General features: G+C 38.1%; 1 protein-coding gene across 1 annotated transcript in view; it reads right to left on the bottom strand.

Annotated features, from left to right (window-relative positions):
* SIK2 (salt inducible kinase 2) overlaps positions 1-22,843 on the bottom strand; it is an 811,735-nt gene that overhangs the window by 169,462 nt on the left and 619,430 nt on the right. The window contains exons 6-7 of the mRNA XM_044080995.1: positions 3,906-4,029; positions 313-533 (exon numbers count right to left, since the gene is read on the bottom strand). Of these exons, the coding sequence (XP_043936930.1) occupies positions 313-533; positions 3,906-4,029 (345 nt within the window). The remainder of the gene's footprint in view (positions 1-312; positions 534-3,905; positions 4,030-22,843) is intronic.

The raw sequence follows: 22,843 nt of genomic DNA, 5'->3' as shown, positions 1-22,843 counted from the left end.
AGAAAAAGATTGCTTCAGCAAAAGACACATAGACGACCTCTGCAAACATTGCACAGTTACAGTCCAGAAAGTGGAGTTTCAAGAATGACAAGAAGAAGAAGCTTAAATTGGTGGTTCGGAGACCCATGATGATTTTCCTGCTCAAATCATTTATGCTTTGTGCAGATTTATGAAGTTTTTTAACCTGTTTTCAGCAATGACATTTGTTCTACTATAGTAACACACAGACTAACAGCCTGGGATCTTAGATACATTCACTCTATGAGTTAAATACACAGGCAAAATAAAAGTTCAGAAGCTTCTGGAATTTACCTCAATGGTCTTTTGCTGGTCAATTCCTAAACTGTGCATCAGTCTCAGGACCTGTTCATTATACCCTCCTACAGCTGAAACATTTTCTTCACTCTGTGGGTAAAGGACTGGTCTCTGAACAGGGACTTCTGTCAGCATCCATTTGTGCTCTTTAATCTGAGAAATAGTAAGACGCTTGGAAGGGTCAAGGACCAGCATTCTTCTTATTAAGTGTTCGCAGTCTGAAAAAAGATGAAGTAAGGAAGGCTTAGAGTGGGAGAATTTAGAATAATTCTTATCTTACAGCTGCAGAGACTGCACAGTTCTGCATGTTTAACAAGTCCATAAAGGCACATCTCCTTCTAAAAGGCTTATTAACATTCTTTTTTAGCAAGATTAAATGCAGTAAACTGTTTCCAAGTAATTCATATATTACATGACTAATGGTACCAGAAAACAAATTACGTAACATGCAGATTATAATTATGGAAACTATATCTACCTAAACCTAGCATGAAGCACACATGTTTTGTAATTCTGAAAGTATTATTGCAAAGAAATAGGACTATTGTGTACAATTTGGAAATGCTTACATTTGTTGCAACTGTGGAACATCACAGTTTAAAAAAACTACTCCAGACAGTGAGTCTAGATATCTTCAGACTTTTAGCAGCATGATACAGCTAACACAGAATGGCAAGGAAAAAAAAAAATTTTTACAGAGTGACAGACATTGCCTATCACTGTATTAAATCTATTTAGCAAAGTGTTTGAGACAAACTTCTTTTTAGGTGACCAAACAAAACATGTAACTACGTGTAGAGCAAAGCAAAACCACAGTCCTTCACTTCTGCCTCTTTTCAAAACAAATACACATATTTCACAACATAAACAAACTCCATGGTGTGCTGTGATACATGCAGAATTTAACATAACTGACCACACAAGGCCTGTAGTCTCACATGTAAAAATCTCAAAGCACAAGTACATTATAGTGTAACTACATATCCAATGGCAATAATGCACATTTCAATTTAACATCTTACTCATGAAATAAAGAAAACTTGTGCATAATATAAAACACTAAGAACAGTCTGCTGTTGGATTATGTACTTCCCTGTAGAAAATCATTACCTGTTCTTCATTGCCCCTTGGTATAGATGGTGTAAATGGACATTTCTTACATAAATGGTCTATGAAGAGTTCTGCCATGGTCCCTAGCTACTACCAGCCTTAAGCATGTAATCGTCTTCCAGTTAAACTACCTAGGATAAGCAAATAATTAGGAAGGAACTCAGACACAAAACAAAAGCTGCAAAAGGTGTTGTGTGACCTAATCCATACACAGTAATGTAAGTTGTTTATATAATCATTTTTTATGGTTTCTTAGACCTGCAGATCATCTGGGCCACTGCTGATGATTACGTGTATTCATTACCAGTACCCTGATGTGAGAGCTGGTCATGACATGTTCATCATTCAGGCAGACGTGGGAATTTTCGGATAATGGCCTGACACACACCACCCTCACTGCTGGTTGGCATTTACACCCACTGAAGCTCGGGCCAGCTGCACTATCCCCAAAACATGAACATGCGTCTACACAAACATGCAGTGACCATTACACTGCATGTGAAGTGAGAGACAAACACATGTCTGACTCATTTACTCCTTGTTGGGAGACCTGCCTGCCCTTCAGTTGGTATCAACAATGTAATGAATGGCATCCCTCTCCCAGGATATGCAAGCTAATAGCTACTCATTAACCCTACCCCAGGTCGCTCCTTCAAAACCAGAGTCTCAAAACTGTCTTGGATCATCTGGGGCAGTCAGGACTTTACTTCCTTGGTACCATAGGAAGTACACAACAACGAAACAGACTCCAAACTTAAAATGAAATCATTTTTGGTGGTGATTTAAATAATGCACTGGAATGTAAAGAATCGTTATGGCAGTTATTTTCAGGGGCTGATAAATATCCAGGACTCAATGAGGCTATAAATTTAAAATGTTTTTTATTGAACAAATAGTTATTATATTTAACAATAATTTAAACTATATAATAGTTTTTTTATACATATGTATATATTTGAAGTGGATTTGATGTCATTTCCTGTTGATTAAGTATAAAAGGAAGAATGAATGAGTGGAACTGTTTTTCTGAGGAAGTTCACGTAATAAATAAGTGAATGAAAGCGCTAATATCGACTTGTTTGCTTTTTGGTCTTTGGATACACTTGAACACGATTTTTTAAGATAGGAAGTACACAATTACAGTTCCAAACTGAAATATGCCTTCCCTGAAGCATTATAACTCATGTCTCCTTCTGCTCTTCATGGCACGTCTGTTCACACCATGTTTTCCTTTCATGCTCTCTCTCCTTTTTCTTAGCTTCCCTCTGCTTACTTCGCTCTTCTTAATGTTAAGCTAATAAACATCCAGCACAGTCTAAGTTACACTGGAGCTCACTTCTTATCCTAAACATCTTTATACCAGCACAACTGTATTGGTATGATTTTAATATGTATCACCTATAAAATGTACATATCAGTAAACAGTTAATCATGACTGCAAGCTTAGTACCCCAGCAGAAATTATGCATCTCCTTTTGCTGCATGTAAAATGCAAGTATATATATGACAGGTGATCAGGAATGGCTATATTCATAAATAAATGGCAGCGAAATATACATTTTACATCACAGGTCCTCTAACACTTTCACAGTGAACATAGGTATGAAAAAAGAACGCTGCCCATTTCCATACAGAAAAATACATATGCTGCTCTGTACAGAAGGACACTGATCTCCCCCCAAACATATATACATTAGGAATAATCAAGGCTTATTTTTATATTGTTCTTGTATACTGGTTTGCAGTGACACACTCATATTTTTTGAATATTATCTTTCTGCATTTAACATACTGACTGTTAACTTTATAAGTAAACAACATTTTTCTATCAAATAGTGTTGATCATACCCAGGGAGGTTGGCTTCACTACTTGTGATAACCATGGTTCATTCTGCTTAAACCAGCATAGTGGTAAATCAGCTATTTTTTGTTAATATCTTTTCATGTTGACTAATGGCCAAAACACCACAATTTCAAATTCTGCAAATTAAATATATATATATATATATATATATATATATATATATATATATATATATATATGTGTGTGTGTGTGTGTGTGTGTGTGTGTGTGTGTGTGTGGGTATATGTATATATGTGTGTGTGTGTGTATATATATATATATATATATATATATATATATATACATACATACATTATACACATATATATATATATATGTGTGTGTGTATGTCTGTGTATGTATGTGTATGTATGTTACGTGCAGAGCTGGAAGTGTAGTTTTTCTGGCCTCACTTCTTGAACTTCTCACAATGAGATGACACAGCTCTTCTGTCCATCTTTTGTCAATGGTCCTGATGAGAGACTCTCTTGTTGGGGGAAGTGATATCATTCGCTTTTATAAAACATGCTGAGGTTTCATGTTTATTATCTCTTACTGCTCGCACATGCATGTTCCTCCAAACACACTCACTTGTAAACATCTACTGAAGCAGCAGACCCTAACTTGCAGCTCTTACCTTCTGACATGAAGTATGGAATCCTAAACCTTCCTTCAAGGACCCTCTGTCTCAAAATGGGTAGTGTTGGTCCATCAAATGGCAGAGCTCCACAAACAAGCACATATAGAACCACTCCCATACTCTGCATAGATATAAAAACAGTTACAAATTGAAATATATTTTGTTCACATTATCTCTTATAACAACAAACTGTTGAGACAATTACTGTTAAGTATAACATTTAGTTTTGTTTTCTATAAGTGTAATGAAAAATTATTATACAATGACGGGCCATTAACATTCCAAAATGAGCACGCTGACTGGTCAACCCAACCAGCTTGCCCGTTGTAAATACGAGCATATACTAATGGAAAAAGGTCCGGTGGCCAAGACTTTTTTCCATTAATATATGTCATAAAAATTTCACTTTCCTTCCCGTAAAATAAACTTGCAAAACTGGACACTTGAAAGCAACAATAGTGACGGGACAGACAAAAATAAAAGAATAATCAGGCGTGTTATGAAAAACTAGAGAAACGTAGCTGATTATCCTTTTATTGTCCATGTCCTGTCTCTCCTGTGCCTTCAAAGTGTCCGTCGCTTCCTATATACAGCACCCATCACACAACAATGATGCACTGCGTAAGCGTTGGAACGAAAGTCACATACGGATGTGCAGTACATCAAAAAAGCAGCGGGATATCCTGGGAAAGTGTAAGAACACCATGGAGCCATCATACAACAATATTATTTAAGAATTTTTTTTTTTAAATAATGTCATTTTATAATAGCATGAACCGACTCCATGGTGTGGTATATTGAAGATTTACTCATGGTTGTCTTTGTTTAATCACTTGGGCTTTGCCCTCATGATTAAACCACACCAACCGTGAGTAAATCTTCAGTATATCACACTGACGTTGTTGGTCATCGCTATAATATCTTTTGACTTATCTTCATAATTCATATAGAATTTGTAATTAAGGGTGATTTCCATAATGTACAACTTGTGAACACTTGTTTTATATCATTCCCTGCTCCTGAACTAGCAGTAATGTGATGCCTGTGTCTGAACCGAAACAAACCTCACTCTACTGACAGCTCAAAGGTAAATCATTGAAAGCTCCAAGAAAAATGATACATTAACATTTTAACTCCTACTACGTGTGCGCAGCCAAGAACTCTACATCCCCTTTGCCTGGAATGTTAAATATTAAAGAAAGATAGGACTCACTTCTTTCCGTCTTCTTAGCATCTTTTCCAATGTGTTTCATTTACTTTTTCCTGATTAAGGACCATTTTAAGAACAGTTTGGGTTGGGGGGGTGAGTGTTGGGGGTACTGACTAGTATGAACCTGTGTTGACTTTGTAAAGAAAATAATGCGAATTTCTTCCTAGCAAGCCTTACTTTTAGTATGTACAAGAAAGATGAACAGCATGTGTGTGAGTGAGTCTGTCTGCACATGAGGGCTTGTGTGCGTGTGTGTGTGTGTGTGTGTGTGTGTGTGTGTGTGTGTGTGTGTGTGTGTGTGTGAGTGACATTAACTCACAAGTAATTCCAAGCAACTCCACCACTTTTTTAAAGATATGCTACTGATGTGGGAAACTTTTTACTAAATGAATGCTATCATTTCTTTTAATGATATTTGAAAGTTCTTGAGTATTTTTACAATAAACTATACAACATTTACATTTGACTTTGCATAACGATTATATTCCATGTTTTTTTTTTTTTTTTTTTTTTATCCAGGCAAGGTATGTTGTCAGTAACCAGTGTCTTTCCTCAGTACAGTCAGTACTAAGCTATTTTAGGTAATGAATGGTGATGCTACACCTGCTGCTTTGCCTACCATAAAATCATCATCTGCTATGCACTGGTATGGTGTTTGTTGGATGAAACATCAAACAAATCAGCTATTATGAAGTACTGTAATTTTTAAAGTTCACAGTGGTATCACGGTCAGTCAGTGTACATCTGACTGACAACTTATATGAAAATCAGTTTTCCATGATCTGTGGAACTAACTTAGTAGAAAAGTAATTATACCACATAGCCTCTTGGGCTTAGTTTAGCAAGTAAATATAGCTATCAGTAGAAGATGACCTTGGCTCCCATAACATTTTTATCTTTTATTTAGCAATGTCACATGTTCCTTTATATACTTGTTTTCAAAATAATTGTCCCAAGGAAATGTAGGGCTCCAGAAAGAACCCATGAGATAATGCCTCCTGGTACTGCATGTGACGTCTTAGCCTTTAAAGATGGACTCTTCCATTGTGACTGGCATCTGACTACCAAGGAAAGCAAAAGCCAGACGAACATCTTGGTTACATCCTGAGACTTGTGTACCTAACTGCTGAATATCGTATCACTGAAGTATGAGTTACACTTCAAGTTTCCTAAATCAAGAAACATAAATTGAAACTGCAAAAAAAGAGAAAAAAAGTATTTTTTGTTGGAGAATAGATGTTTTACATTTCTATGTAGGGGACTTTGCCCCCCACCCCACCCCCACTGCCATACATATCCATGTGTGTGTGTGTGTGTGTGTGTGTGTGTATATATATATATATATATATATATATATATATATAAAAATATATACATGGGTTTAAGTCAATCTAACGAACATTAGATCAACTTACATATGATCAATGTAATCTTATCAATTTTAGAAGCTCAACAGAAAAGTGCACATGGTTTAGGACATATTCCCAGAACATGCAAACCAAAACCTTTCAGTAAAGCACCCTTGCACATCCCACACCCCCTGTAATTATTATAAACCCAACTCCGATATCCTGCAACAGCAGAGAAAAGGCATAATCCCTTCACTGTTGTACAAGCAATCTCAAACCGGCCCATCGATTACCTGTGGTTGGCATAACAGTGATCGACATAGTGAATTTTCAGTATATATGGGTGAACAAACACACATATATATATATATATATATATATATATATATATATGGTTCTACCTGACATAGTCGAAACCACACAACACCGACAACGACATCACCGACACCACATAATCGACAGTGCATTAACACGAAACCTCACATACCCGACAACAAAATAACCGACGGTACACAAACACGAAACCCCATACACTGCACACACCACAATAACAACAATAAAAAACAAAACACATCCCCATTCCACAAACCACACACACAACACAAGCACACCAAAATCCTTACAAACCCACACTAAACCTTACAGACACAACTATCGACAACCTAACCCTAAGGTCCGTCACTATCGCACACGTACCTAACCCGCTCTAACCTAACTCACTTAACCGCGCCTAACCCAAAGTCTATCCTAGCACACTTACCTAACGGCTCCCTAACCCTAACTCACTTAACCCGCCCCTATCCCAAAGTCTATCCCTACCACACTTACCTAACCGCTCCTAACCCTAACTCACTTAACCCACCCCTATCCCCACAGACCGTCAATATCCACACTTACCTGACTCGCACCCTAACGTCCGTCACGCATACTCACAGCCTTTTCCCATGTCGGCATCCTCGGCGTCGGTGTTGTCATCCGTCGTGTCGGTCTTCTGCATTGTCGATGTTCTGGCACTCACGATTCACGTCGGTCTTCTTCATTGTCGATCTTCTGGAGCTCGGGATTCCGTTGTCGGTGTTCTACGCTGTCGACTAAGTCAGGTAGAACCATATATATATATATATATATATATATATATATATGTATATATATATAAACATCATGGACACACAACTGTGGGGAAAAGTGAAACAAAAACTGCAACATACTCTTGGCATACACAATTACAGAGCATGCAGTTGCAAAGAACAGAGGTTAAAGGAACCTGACTGCTCAGTGTAATAACAGATTCTGGAAACAATAATTAAAAAGCAGTCAGGTTCCAGCTGATGTGTACAGCAGTAGATACAAATCCATCATCACCAGACTTATGAACTGCTACCTGCTGCATAACTTCAACCCCCCCCCCCCAAGTATTCTCGAGTGGGAAAATAAAAACAATGTAAGGTTGTTATTATGTATTTGCTAAAATGATGCTGTCCAGACCTATTAATTCCTTGCAAAAAGAGTGAGAAAAAGAGGAAGTAGTGACAAATTTTATTTTCCTGGGCTTAAAAGATCTCTGCAGACGGTAACAACAGTCATGAAATTAACAGATGCTTGCTTTTTTTGAAAAAACAAACAAAAAATGGCAAATCTGAATAAGATTTTATACAGCAAAGATATCACATTTTTAGCAAAGGTCCATCTAGTCAAAGTTAAAGTTTTTGCATTAGTAATACACGAACTGTGACTACTGGTGTAAGAATAGGGCTGTGCAGCAGAAAAACAAAACTTTTGAACTGTTGTACTGGAGACAAGTTTTGAGAATTCCATGGATTGCAAGAAGAAGACATCAGTCAGTACTAAAGGAAATAAATCCATGCTGTTCACTGGAAGACCTGACAGTTGTTAGATTTTATGAATATAAATCTGAAATTAATTATGTTGTAAATATGCTGAAAGAAAAGGCTTGCTTAAATGCAGAAACAAAGTTTAAGTAATATGTGATCAGCAGTCATACTAAATGACCATGGCTTGGAAAAGGAATCTGCTGAATGGACATTTTTCCCTTACAGACTCAAAACAGGATGTATGCAAGAGCAAAAATACAAAATCTGCTTTTAAAGAATGGACATGTTTCCCTTACAGACTCAAAACAGGATGTATGCAAGAACACAAATGCAAAATCTGCTTTTAAAGAACAATGACATGTTATTCTGCATGGAAAAACAGGATAACAGATGTTTTTTATACAACGATCCAAATAAAATACAGGATGTTCACACTGTCAGAAAAGCTGATCTCTGACAATGTGTTTTCTCAAAAATATGTTTTCTGCATAAAACAGGATATGCTTATCAGCATTGACATAAGAACATATGTTTCTATACACAGATTCAAATAGAATACAGACAATGTGTTTCCTCAAAAATATGTTTTTCTACATGGACATCAGGACACTGTTACAGGATATTCACACTGTCAGAAAAGCTGGTCTCTTACAAGACATTGTTAAACAAGGAAGCTTAGTATTGTTTCTACAGGACTAAAACTGTATATAAAGAGCTGTATAAATCCAGCTAGGTTAGAGAGGTTTGGTAGGGACACAAGTCCCAAGGTAAATGTTATATCTCTCACATCATCTGTACTATATAAGAAGTAAAGTTGGAACAGTACTTTTAAGCTGCAACGTTTGTCCAGTTTTATTTATTATAAAAGTTATTGGTTACTGCTCTTAAAGACAAGTGCTGCAAAGTATATTCTCTCATCAGTGTATATTCTGCAAGTTTCTGTATGCAACAGACTGTGAATGCAATTATAACCAGACTTTGATTCCAGCCAGCAAGACTGAGTGTCTTAAGAACATTGCAGATCCATCCCACAGCAAGAAGCAGTACGCAAGTAAGATCAAAATATATTTTTTCAATGGCGAGGCAGCTGAGTGACTAGCACCATATAATTTTTTCAATGGCAAGCTAGTCTGCATTTGAACCTACAATCTGCATTCAACCACAGGAGGAGTGATGGTAAGCCCTGCAGAGGGTCACTTCAGTTAAATTGCAGTAACTAACATTTGTACGTGTGTGTCAATTCTGAACAGAAGTATTCCAGTTTATGCAGCTTGCAGTAGTAAAGTTTTTTAGACGTCTACAATCCGGAGTGAGACTAGTTCAAGAAATTCGCAGTGCCATAAATTCTTCAAGAAAAGGGGGATATCCACTAGCCCATCAGTCCACTGCCTGTTGTGCTTTCCCAGCTTCTCAAGTGACTTTGAAAAATTTCCAGCCATCTGCAACAACACCCTGATCACCTGTTTTCTTGCTCACTGGTAAGACTTTTTTCTACGTCACATTTTTTAGTATGGTTGCTATTCGACAGTTTGGATATTTGACAGTCTGGATATTAGATTAGACAGTATGGATATTTTCAAATGTAAAACCTTATTAGGGCAGGTTGATAGTAAGGCATTATGCAAATGTATTACAATATTTGACTGGTATCTCAAAGAAAACCATGTGAAATATGACACATGTTTATTGTGTGCTTCAACAAAAACTGCATTTTGTGTATTATGCCATAAAATAATATTGCATCATATTGCGAAAAAAATAGACTGTAAAGACAGATCTGTTCATGATAAAGAATTACATTCTGATGTTGAAGAGCTATGTCCTGTCACCACATGTGAGTCAAATCAGTTACTGATAGAACCCCTAGTACATTTTGTTACAAAGGAATGTAGTAAACTTCTAAAAGACAGACACAATGAGTTCAGGAAGCTTAGACAAGTTATACATACATCTTTTCAAAAGTGCATAGGAGTTTCAGATTCAGCAGAACAGGCTCCTGAGACATATCAAGCAGACTATAAGGAAATTCAACAGAAGTTGCAGGATAAAGGAAATAAATTAGCTCAATTGACAAAGACTGGGAATTTCCTGCATACACAGTTAATCTGTACAAAAGAAATATATTTTATAATATGTTTATGTTTTGAAAATGGTTAAACATACATGGTAGGATGGTAGAATCTGATGTCTGGACAAATCATTCTTAAATGTTTTACTTTCATTCAGTTAAAGCAAGACATCTATCAGTACTACAGTAAAGTAAAGCATATGAATACCATTCATTAGCATAGTCAAAAGGTAAACAAAATTGTTCTAGTGTATAAAATTAAATAAAAATAGTTAATAAGAGTAAAAATTTAAAGTCACAAGACATGACATGCTTGTATAAAGATATACATATACAAGACAGACATGCATGTGTGTTCTTTTCATCTAGAGTACATCTGTTACAATACACAGGAATAACAGGCAGACAACAGCAAATATAAATAATATAAATATAAATGTGTTGGTTAAACTAATATCTATTTTGTTTTTTTACAATTTGTTTATAATTATATAGTAACACCAAACAGTTAAAGTTCTGAATTTTAAAAATAAATAAAATCACAGATGGTATTATTCAAACAGTTTTTGTAAAATTAATGGCGGGACAGTTAAATAGTTAAATAAATAAAAAAAAAAAAATACTGAAATCCATGTAAGGTAATTGTAAAATGATGTCTATTTATGTTGTATAAATGCATAGTTATGCAAATCACAATCACATTAAAGGAAAAATGCCAAAAGAATTAACTATAGTTTACAGAGTATGAAATGTGAGCTCAGACCTTCCTAGACTGAATGAATAGTTACAGGAAATGCTGGAAAGATAAGATAAACAACAAGACTGATTGCCAGATAAGTAGCTTGAGTTTTTCTAAAGCATCATTGTTATTAAAACATAATTGTTAAAATGTTTACAGGCAACACTATTTGGTAATTGTAATAAAATGCCACAATTGTGCATAGATGCCACTGATAATCTGTTTGCAAGTAAATGTTAAAAGGACAAAAAAAAACCTCAGTTGCATCAAGTACAGCCAGCAAATGGGCTATAGTATATATACAGTTCAAATCAATTATGCAGGAGGGTGTAAATGCCTACTAGTGGTAGTAAACAGCAAAAGCTTTATAAAAAATTATCAAATCAGACAAAAGTTCATAATTTAATAAAATAAATGTATAACCATAGTGTTAAGCTGACATACATTCTATTCACAGCATAGGGCAGGTAAACAGTGCTGAAGTACTACAGGGGGAGGGGTACTTTCTCAGTTTTACACTGACTGTATAAGAGGGAGGGGCACTTTCTCAGTTTTACACTGACTGTATAAGCAGTACTGAACAAGGGTCTGAAATAAAGCTACATAAAAATAAATAATAAGGGTCTAAAATAAAGCTACAAGAAAAAAAATATATATCTCATTCCTTCTTGACAATACTCTTTTATGGGGAGGGAAAAACAGGTATTAGTGTATTAGAAATACTGGTAAACTGGATTAAACCTGACAGGATAAGATATTTTACAAGTTGTTAATAGCTATCATAATGGTTATTATTATATTGTTTAGAATTAAATTGTATTTACAACCCAAGAGATGGCTTAAAATTGATTAAAGCTATACAAGAGAGAATAAAGATATGCAAAAATGCATAAATGTTTCTAATAGCAAGAATGGTCACTATTTCAATATGTTTTTGGCAAAACAATGTTGGTATAAAAAAGCATGAATATTTTTAATTGCTGAGTATGTAATTTAAAATAACAGGACATATGGATATGGTATCAGTTCCACTAGATATTTCTAAAGAGACAAACATTTTCCAAGATTTTGCTTAATATTAATGTTATTAAATTTGTAAGATTAAACTAAATGTACTTTATAGTCTTTGTATGTACAAATGCAGAATAATTCAGTACAAATGAGATTAATGTCTAGTAATAAATATGTGTGAAAAACCATATTTAATTAAAAAATGGGTCCAGGGTACCTACTAGATTGAAATGCATGAACAGCAAACAGTCTATGTAAATACATACTGTACAGGATACATCGTAATAAGTTCAAAAGTAATTTGTCAAGTTGTAATATGACTGGTTTTATCCCAGTAAAATAATTGCTTTCAAATATTTATTATCTAAGCCCAGTTCAGTACTTTACCAAGATGTTAATGAGCAGTTCAAAGACATGACCACAATGTTATGGTTAAAATGACATTGAAATTGTGTGTTTTCAGTAGTGTATAAATGCTTGCAGTAGCACATGGTTACTGTCTCTTATAGTTAATTCAACAGTTGCAAAGAGTTAATGGAACAGTTCTAAGTCATAAATGAAATTCTAGGATTGCAAAAGAATAAATTGATCAAGTTAAAAAAAAATAAATAACATTAAAGCAGACACAGCTCATAACTGATAAAATATTTTCACAGAATGGTCTGCAAAAGAAAAAGTTTTAAATACATTCAGTTTTGGTAGTAATACTTTAATATCATTGTATTAACTATGTAAAATTGCATTTTGATTTGTTGTATCAAACTAAAGGTTTGTTTCTTGTGTTTTCTATATAAAATGTTTTGAGTATGTTTAAAACAGAGGGAATTGTTAGATTTTATGAATATAAATCTGAAATGAATTATGTTGTAAATATGCTGAAAGAAAAGGCTTGCTTAAATGCAGAAACAAAGTTTAAGTAATATGTGATCAGCAGTCATACTAAATGACCATGGCTTGGAAAAGGAATCTGCTGAATGGACATTTTTCCCTTACAGACTCAAAACAGGATGTATGCAAGAGCAAAAATACAAAATCTGCTTTTAAAGAATGGACATTTTCCCTTACAGACTCAAAACAGGATGTATGCAAGAACAAAAATGCAAAATCTGCTTTTAAAGAACAATGACATGTTATTCTGCATGGAAAAACAGGATAACAGATGTTTTTTATACAACGATCCAAATAAAATACAGGATGTTCACACTGTCAGAAAAGCTGATCTCTGACAATGTGTTTTCTCAAAAATATGTTTTTCTGCATAAAAAACAGGATATGCTTATCAGCATTGACATAAGAACATATGTTTCTATACACAGATTCAAATAGAATACAGACAATGTGTTTCCTCAAAAATATGTTTTCTACATGGACATCAGGACACTGTTACAGGATATTCACACTGTCAGAAAAGCTGGTCTCTTACAAGACATTGTTAAACAAGGAAGCTTAGTATTGTTTCTACAGGACTAAAACTGTATATAAAGAGCTGTATAAATCCAGCTAGGTTAGAGAGGTTTGGTAGGGACACAAGTCCCAAGGTAAATGTTATATCTCTCACATCATCTGTACTATATGAGAAGTAAAGTTGGAACAGTACTTTTAAGCTGCAACGTTTGTCCAGTTTTATTTATTATAAAAGTTATTGGTTACTGCTCTTAAAGACAAGTGCTGCAAAGTATATTCTCTCATCAGTGTATATTCTGCAAGTTTCTGTATGCAACAGACTGTGAATGCAATTATAACCAGACTTTGATTCCAGCCAGCAAGACTGAGTGTCTTAAGAACATTGCAGATCCATCCCACAGCAAGAAGCAGTACGCAAGTAAGATCAAAATATATTTTTTCAACAGTAAAACCGAAAAGCAAACACTTTGGCCACCTAATGCAAAGACAAGATTCAATACTGAACAGCATGAATTGGGAAAAAGCTATGGCAAAAGAAGATGGGGCAGCAGTGCCTAAGATGGATGACAACATTAATGAAGTAAGGAATACGAATTGCCAGAACTTAAATAAGCAATTCTTGACAGGTAGGCCTGGCATGCCAAAGTCCCTGAAGTCATGAAGAGTCATTTAAACTAAATGACAAACTACAACTTGTTCTGCATTAGATGATCTGTCAGCCTTTTAGAAGAGATACTTTTCTGTGTAGAGATTTTTATATACAGCAGTGTTCCTTCAAAAAATTTTTTATTTAACATTTATATATTTCCAAATGATGTGTATAGTATTGCTGTCAGAAGTCTGTTGTCTGACTGTCAGGACATCGGAATGATGGAAAACCATAGTAAAATATAAACAATCGGGGTGTATAAGTAATAAAAATCATTTAAGTCATTTATTTGATCCTTTTATATCTGTATACATTGGATGCCTTATTTTTTAGAATCATTACGCCTTCCACAAATCACTCATAAAATAAGGGACAATAGATAGCTGTTAAGGTTAACAATGTATTTAATGCATTAAGATACTTCCAGGGAGCCTTAAATGACCTTAAGTTGGAAGATTTAGAGGTCATACTGGTTACCAGGCAGCAATGAAATGTTTAATGCTAGTTAACCTCAAGGCCCATTCTTGGTCTTTCTATACTGTACGACATACCTATGTCCATTCTACTTACTTACTATGAGCTGTCACAAACAATGGTACGTGCACAATGTACTCCATGTTGCTATACTGTCCTGCCTGGCAGACAGGTTTGACACTCAGTTGGGCCATCACTAGTATGCAACTGGCCGGCTTTTCACCATGAAGACAAATGGCTGCTACAGCAGGGATTTCCCATCTGTTATGCACTGAAGAAGGGTTTTTACCTGAAAGCTTTGTCGTTGTGTCATAAAGTGGTTTTCTCAATAAGTTTTTTTGTTCTTGTATATTTATTTACAGCTTGTTTTATTTATCTAGGGATTTCCCATCTGCCCATGATGGTGCAGCCTTGGAGTTGGTGTATATAAGTAGCAGGGGGGATGTATTAGGGGTGCAAGAAGCTTGCCTCATTGCAAGAATGCTTTTTTTTAAATTTTTTTACTTTTGAATGCTATTAACATTTAAGAAGTTTTGGCCATTTGTAATCACTGTTTTGTGAAGGGATCACAAATGATTTGTATACTTGTCATAGAGCTATCCTGTCTATGAATACAGGACAGCATATAAGGCCTTGCCACATAGGGACTGGAGTACAGTAAAATACTGTTATTTAAGGTTAACTCCGTACATAACATTCTTTCACACAGTGTAAATATACTGTGCATTACACATTAGGTTACTATGTATTATATATTAGGTTACTATATAATGCATTACTTTAGTTAATTTATAGAACATTGTTAATAGCATTGCTATTATTTCAGGCAGTGTTTACATATGATAATCAGAAAGGAAACTTCTTTTCACTAACCAGAAATAGGATGCCAAATAAAATGCACAGAATTATCCATGGCCCTAACAAAGTATTTTACTTTACTTTGACATGGCACTCATTTGTCTGAACTATCACACTATAAGTGCTAAGACATTCCCTTAGACTACAAGCTCAAGGTGAATAACTCATACATTCCACAAGTTGGACTTCTATACAGTATTTATGCTATTGCTTCACTGAAAGCAATTTTACCCCATGTGGTATAGTGGTGTAACAAGTCTCAACTGATTATGCATTTCAGACTAGGCTTCTGTTTCCCACAATGCCCCCAGTCTGATGTCACCTTCTTCTTTCTTTTCCTTGACTTTTTTGTTTCCACTAACGTCCAGAGTGAGCTGTTGGGACAATTTTAACTGGAGTTTTCTAACAACACACTTGAAAATTATTAACCAAGACATTCTAGACAGAGTTCTATTATCCTTTTAATTTTTAATTTTATTTACAGTGAGTACTACTTGATATGACTGCAGTTATAGGAGGTAATAATTTTTGTTTCAATCCCATTCAAAGTGGTTTTAATTATATTGATTAAACTGAGTCTGTAATGCGCTTAACCACCTAAAATTACCGAATCGCTGTTAATGATGGCAACTGCACCATAGCACTACAGTTCTCAGTGTCATTAGCAGTCTTTGTACAGTCAGTGATTTGGACAGTTTGTTCACTAGTTCATATTAAGGAGTACTCACTTCATCTTAAGATCAAGTGTGGTTTCTGTCACTGTCAACTGCCAGACTTTCTCAAGTAACAATACAGTAGGAGCTCCCTTCTCTGTAAACCATAAGGAGGCAGATTAGAGATATGCTTATAGTGCCTGCATATTTGAACTGCTTCTTACTGAAATTGGTACACCTTGTTTGCTGTAGCATAGACTAGATCCAGGGCTGCTGAATCTAGCTTTGTTTGTATAACTTGAGCACTAATCCAGGCATTCTTTAAAGTATTCAATTGTATTTATTATTGCTTGGTAGTAACTTGATTAAAGTGTAGCTATCATTCTAAGTCTTTTGGATTAAGCACTTGGGCTTCAGACCAGTTGTTTTACATTAGGAAGGTTTGTGGCCTGCACTGTGGTGGCAGGACAGGTAGCTTACATCCTTCTAAGTTGGAAACTGCTGATTGAGGGCTCAGTGTCTGTTATTCTAAAAGTGTATTAGTTCTGGTTTAAGCACTTGGGCTTCAGGCCAGTTATTTTACATTAAGTAGGTTTGTGGTCTGCACTCTTGTGGGGGGAGAGGCTGGACTCTGCCCTTCAGAGCTGGGAATTTCTGGTTAAAGGCTTATAGTGCCTGCATATTTGAACTGTTTCTTACTGAAATTGGTACACCTTGTTTGCTGTAGCATAGACTAGATCCAGGCCTGCTGAATCTAGCTTTGTTTCTATGTTTGTTGTTTGTTTGCTTGTTATTTCCCTGAAACGCTAATTCCACCTAAAATGCGGCTTTTCAGCGCTTCTGTGGATCCCTAGTGATATCTGCATTGCTTAATATACTCATTTCCTTGTTTCACTTGAAAGAAAGTTACTGTTTGTCATTTTTGCATTTAAGTTACCTGTAACACATTGCATTTAAGTTACCTGGCACTTGCTCACTAAAGCAATTATAGAAGTCAGCACTAAAAAATTAAAAGCACTACACCCTCACAAACTCCCCTTGAGTACCTTGTTCCCCATTGGCCCTTTTTTTCAATTATAAAGGAATTCCCAATACTATTCTAGCATGTCCAAAGGTCAGTTGTCAATCTCCTCTGGTCCAGCTGGTGAATCTGGGAATCTTGAGGCAATGGTACAACTGCCTCATGTACACAGACAACCCTCTCCTCCTCCCAACAAATTCCAACACATGTGAGAGATGCAACCATATAGCCAAACTGGAGGCTAAGCTCTCTCAACTCAGTACTGGTGTAACCAGTCAGGAGGAGAAGGAAACCACACTCACTACAATTCCAGTCTCACATAGACCTACCACGACAGCAAACCAAACACAAACACACAAAAACATACTCGGAGGCTCTAAATACAAATCTGCCTATGCAGCAGAGACCTCCAAAGCAGACACCCAAGCAACCGCTACCCCAAAACAAAACACGTGCAACACATAGCTCACAAAGCCAGTGTGCCGAACAGTCACAGCCCTTAAGGCTAAACAACACACCTGATACACTTGTAATAGGTGACTCTATAAATCAGGCACACTGACATCCGCTCACCAGGCTGAACAAGGAGAAGGTCATGGTGAGCTGCCTGTCGGGTGCTAGGATCCACCACATAACACAAGCACTCAGGTCACTCCAAGGCAAGTATAAATATGACTCAGTCATTGTCCATGCTGGTGTGAATGAACTGAGACATACCTCCCTGGACTACATGAAAAGAGACATAGAGGAGCTCTCTGAGCATGTAGCCCAGGCCGGTATGACCCTGACCTTGAGTAGCATCTTACCCTCACCAAGAATGATGCCACAATATGAAGACAAGATGATCAATTTCAACAATTGGCTTAAGTATTGGTGTCATTCAAAGGGGATCCAATGCATGTCAGCCTGGGATGACATGCTCGACAAGCCACGATGCTTCGCTAGGGGCTTGCACCTGTCACCCTGGGCTTTGGATATTGGCAAAGGCTCTTGCTACCCCCATAGTGCCTTTTTAGGCAAGGCTCAAAGACAAACCCACCTCCATAGGTATCACAAGGGATAAGAAACTAAGAGTAATGCTACTCAATGCCAGAAGTCTAAACCTCAAGATGCACTTTTCGAAACTCTCCTTAGCATGGAGAACATCGATATCTGTGCAGTAACAGAAACCTGGTTCAAGGCTCCCGAGAGCAGCCCAGCACTACCAGGTTATACCTCATACCATGCTTTTCGGCCCCAAAACTTGGACCGAACCACAAAAGGAGGGGGGAGTATCAATATTCATCAAATATACCCACACCTTCAGGTTGGTGGCACAGCACGAAGCATCAGAGACTATCCATGTGCAACTAACAGTGGGTAAAACTGCCTTCCAGTTTATAGCCTGCTACAGACCACCCTCTCAAACCCGGGAACCCCACTCGGCCTTCCTGAGAACAATGGAAAATATGAAGGTCCCTCCAAACACCATTATATCGGGCGACTTCAACTACCCAAACATAGACTGGGAGCATTACTCTAGCTCCAACACCCTAGCCCAAAGGTTCCTAGAATTTATGAACTCAAATGCTATGGAACAACTTGTTACCACTCCCACAAGAGGGGAAAACATACTGGACCTGATCATCACCAACATGGGGACTCTATGCTCCAGACCAGAAGTGTATCCCTCACTGGTAAGATCAGACCATAAACTAATCTCACTGGATATTCACATCCTGCCCCCACCCCCTGCCCAGAAAAGCAAATTTCACACTCCTTAAAACCGAGGTGGAATCCTTCAAAGCCCCCGGGCCTGTGGAAAATACGGCCCAGACCGCAGAATCCTTTATAAACGCATTCTATGAACACCTTCAGGAATGCATGGATCATGCAATCCCAAATAAAACCAAGACCCAATCCTCCAAAGGCAGATGTCCTGTCTGGTGGACCCCAGCCATAAACAAACTATACAATAGAAGGAGGAAGCTACTACATGATAGAGCAAAATCCCAAAAAGGGAAGGCACCTCTGATCAGTATTAGCAAAAAACTACGGGCACTCATAAAATCATCTAAGGCCAGCTTCGAGAGAAAAATTGCACAGGACACTAGGGATAATCACAAGGCATTCTTTTGTTATGTTAGGATCCTGGGTGGGAATTCCCAGATATGCTCAGAATTAGTCCAAAATGACAAAAAATACACCGAACCCACAGACATTGCCAACATCCTAGCTGACAGGTACAGTGCAAACCCCCACCAAAGGGCAAATATCTATCCCAGCAGAGTGCTGCCCCTGACATCTCAGATGCTCAGGTAAGAGCCCTCTCCAAAGCAAAAACACAGCATCAATGGGACCAGGCGGTGTCCCGGGCAAATCCTGCATGAACTCCAAGAAGAGCTAAACCCAAACATAAAACTACTGTTCAATCTCAGCCTTACTACAGGATATGTACCCAAAGAGTGGCGTACAGCAACAGTGGTCCCTCTCCACAAATGTGGTGCCTCAACGGATCCTGGAAACTATCGCCCCATAAGCCTGACTAGCTTGGTCTGCAAAGCTATGGAAAGGATCATCATGGACCTCATAAACAAAGATATTGGGGACCTACAGACACTGGATCCTACCCAGTTCGGCTTTGTTAAGGGCAGATCCTGCCTCTTAAACCTGGTCGATTTCTTTGAAACAGTCACCAAGGCCATTGACGAGGGGAAGGTGGTCCACACAGCCTACCTGGACCTCGCAAAAGCCTTTGATACAATACCCCACTCGGGCATTATAGATAAGCTCACCAGCTTAAATATAAACCCCTATGTCACTAGATGGGTTGCAAACTGGCTCAAGGACAGAACCCACATGGTTAGAATTGCTGGAGCCATGTCAAACTTCAAACCAGTTACAAGTGGCGTCCCACAAGGCTCAGTCCTGGGACCTCTCTTGTTCGGTATATATTTCTCGGAGGTACAGGCCAACACGGAAGGACTGTGGCTGACCAAGTTCGCAGATGACTGCAAACTGGGTGCCATAATTGACTCTCCAGCCGACACAAGCATCCTCCAAAAGGGCCTCATCGAAACAGACAGCTGGTGCCAGAGCCATGGCCTCAAGCTAAACGCCAAAAAGTGTATAGTCATCCCCTTTGGCAAAAACAAAGTGCCCACAAATTACCACATAGGTGGTAATCCATTAAGTACAGAAGAAGTAATTAGGGACCTGGGGACCCAAGTTGATAGCAATCTCTCATTTGACAACCACGTGGCCAAAGTGGTTAGGAAAAACATTTTATATAGCCCACCTAATCATGAAGGGATTCACATCTAGATCAGGGGAGGTCATCGTGCCTCTTTACACATCCCTCATCAGGCCCATAATTGAGTACAATGCCCCTTTTGGGATGTACCTTACCAGACACCTGCAGCAACTGGAAAGACCCAAAAGTACCTCACCAAGAGGATCAAAGGGCTCAAACAGATGCCATATGCTGCCCGGTTAAAGAAACTCTAACTCTAGTCAGTGGCATACCGCCTGCTCAGAGATGATCTGTGCCTGATGTATAAAGCCATGTCCAACCCGGAATTAATGGACATGCTGCACCTCAGAAATTCCAAATCCCATCGAGCTACGCGCTCGAGAGACTTGAACCTCAGCACTGAAATAAATAGGACATGCTGGAGGGACAGATTCATAACCCAGAGGCTCCCTTCACTCTGGAATAAAATCCCAGTCCAGGTTAGGCAGAGTCCCTCATTGACTCTCTTCAAGAGGAATCTTGATGAGTGGATGGGAGATCATAGGTTTACCCCGGGTATCACTTCTGTGTCACTGTTAGACAGAGGCACAGTATACTAACCTTGAAAAAGGGCATAGCAAAATTAATTTAAAATGGGTCGGGAAAGCCAAACACACTCTGGCTAGGCTTATAAATGCCCTAGGGCAGATAGCCTAGTATGAACCAATGAACCTATGATAACTTTATTTTATTGCCCTTTTGTTCTACTGCCATAATTGAGTTTTCTTCTAAATGACTATAAACTCTGTCATCATAAATTCCCGTGAATAGTTTATACGTTGTCGGAAGACAAGTTATTGGTCTATAATTTTTATGGTAGCTTGCAGCTTCAATAAAAATCCAAAAACAGCTTGCAGGTTCACTCTTAAGTAGGAGCATTGTTTTTCCTGTTGTTAGCCAGGTTCATAGGTTCATACTAGGCTATCTGCCCTAGGGCATTTATAAGCCTAGCCAGAGTGTGTTTGGCTTTCGCCACCCATTTTAAACTAATTTTGCTATGCCCTTTTTCGAGGTTAGTATACTGTGCCTCTGTCTAACAGTGACACAGAAGTGATACCCGAGGTAAACCTATGATCTCCCATCCACTCATCAAGATTCCTCTTGAAGAGAGTCAATGAGGGACTCTGCCTAACCTGGACTAGGATTTTATTCCAGAGTGAAGGGAGCCTCTGGGTTATGAATCTGTCCCTCCAGCATGTCCTATTTATTTCAGTGCTGAGGTTCAAGTCTCTCGGCGTAGCTCGATGGGATTTGAATTTTCTGAGGTGCAGCATGTCCATTAATTCCGGGTTGGACATGGCTTTATACGTCAGGCACAGATCGCCTCTGAGCAGGCGGTATGCCACTGAGTAGAGCTGGAGTTTCTTTAACCGAGCAGCATATGGCATCTGTTTGAGCCCTTTGATCCTCTTGGTGAGGTACTTTGGGGTCTTTCCAGTTGCTGCAGGTGTCTGGTAAGGTACATCCCAAAGGGGCATTGTACTCAATTATGGGCCTGATGAGGGATGAGTAAAGAGGCACGATGACCTCTCCTGATCTAGATGTGAATCCTTTCATGATTAGGTGGGCTATATAAAATGTTTTTCTAACCACTTTGGCCACGTGGTTGTCAAATGAGAGATTGCTATCAACTTGGGTCCCCAGGGTCCTTATTACTTCTTCTGTACTTAATGGATTACCACCTATGTGGTAATTTGTGGGCACTTTGTTTTGCCAAAGGGATGACTATACACTTTTTGGCATTTAGCTTGAGTCCATGGCTCTGGCACCAGTTGTCTGTTTCTATGAGGCCCTTTTGGAGGATGCTTGTGTTGGCTGGAGAGTCGATTATGGCACCCAGTTTGCAGTCATCTGCGAACTTGGTCAGCCACAGTCCTTCCGTGTTGGCCTGTACCTCGGAGAAATATATACCGAACAAGAGAGGTCCCAGGACTGAGCCTTGTGGGATGCCACTTGTAACTGGTTTGGAGTCTGACATGGCTCCAGCAATTCTAACCATGTGGGTTCTGTCCTTGAGCCAGTTTGTAACCCATCTAGTGACATAGGGGTTTATATTTAAGCTAGTGAGCTTATCTATAATGCCCGAGTGGGGTATTGTATCGAAGGCTTTTGCGAGGTCCAGGTAGACTGTGTTGTCCACCTTCCCCTCGTCAATGGCCTTGGTGACTGTTTCAAAGAAATCAACCAGGTTTAAGAGGCAGGATCTGCCCTTAACAAAGCTGAACTGGGTAGGATCCAGTGTCTGTAGGTCCCCAATATCTTTATTTATGAGGTCCATGATGATCCTTTCCATAGCTTTGCAGACCAAGCTAGTCAGGCTTATGGGGCGATAGTTTCCAGGATCCGTTGAGGCACCACCTTTGTGGAGAGGGACCACTGTTGCTGTACGCCACTCT

Source organism: Protopterus annectens, chromosome 8.part0 (genome assembly GCF_019279795.1).
Source record: "Protopterus annectens isolate FY-2018-M chromosome 8.part0, PAN1.0, whole genome shotgun sequence".
Lineage (NCBI taxonomy): Eukaryota > Metazoa > Chordata > Ceratodontiformes > Protopteridae > Protopterus > Protopterus annectens.
The sequence above is the reverse complement of the archived record's forward strand: the minus strand, read 5'-3'. Positions and strand labels throughout refer to the sequence as shown.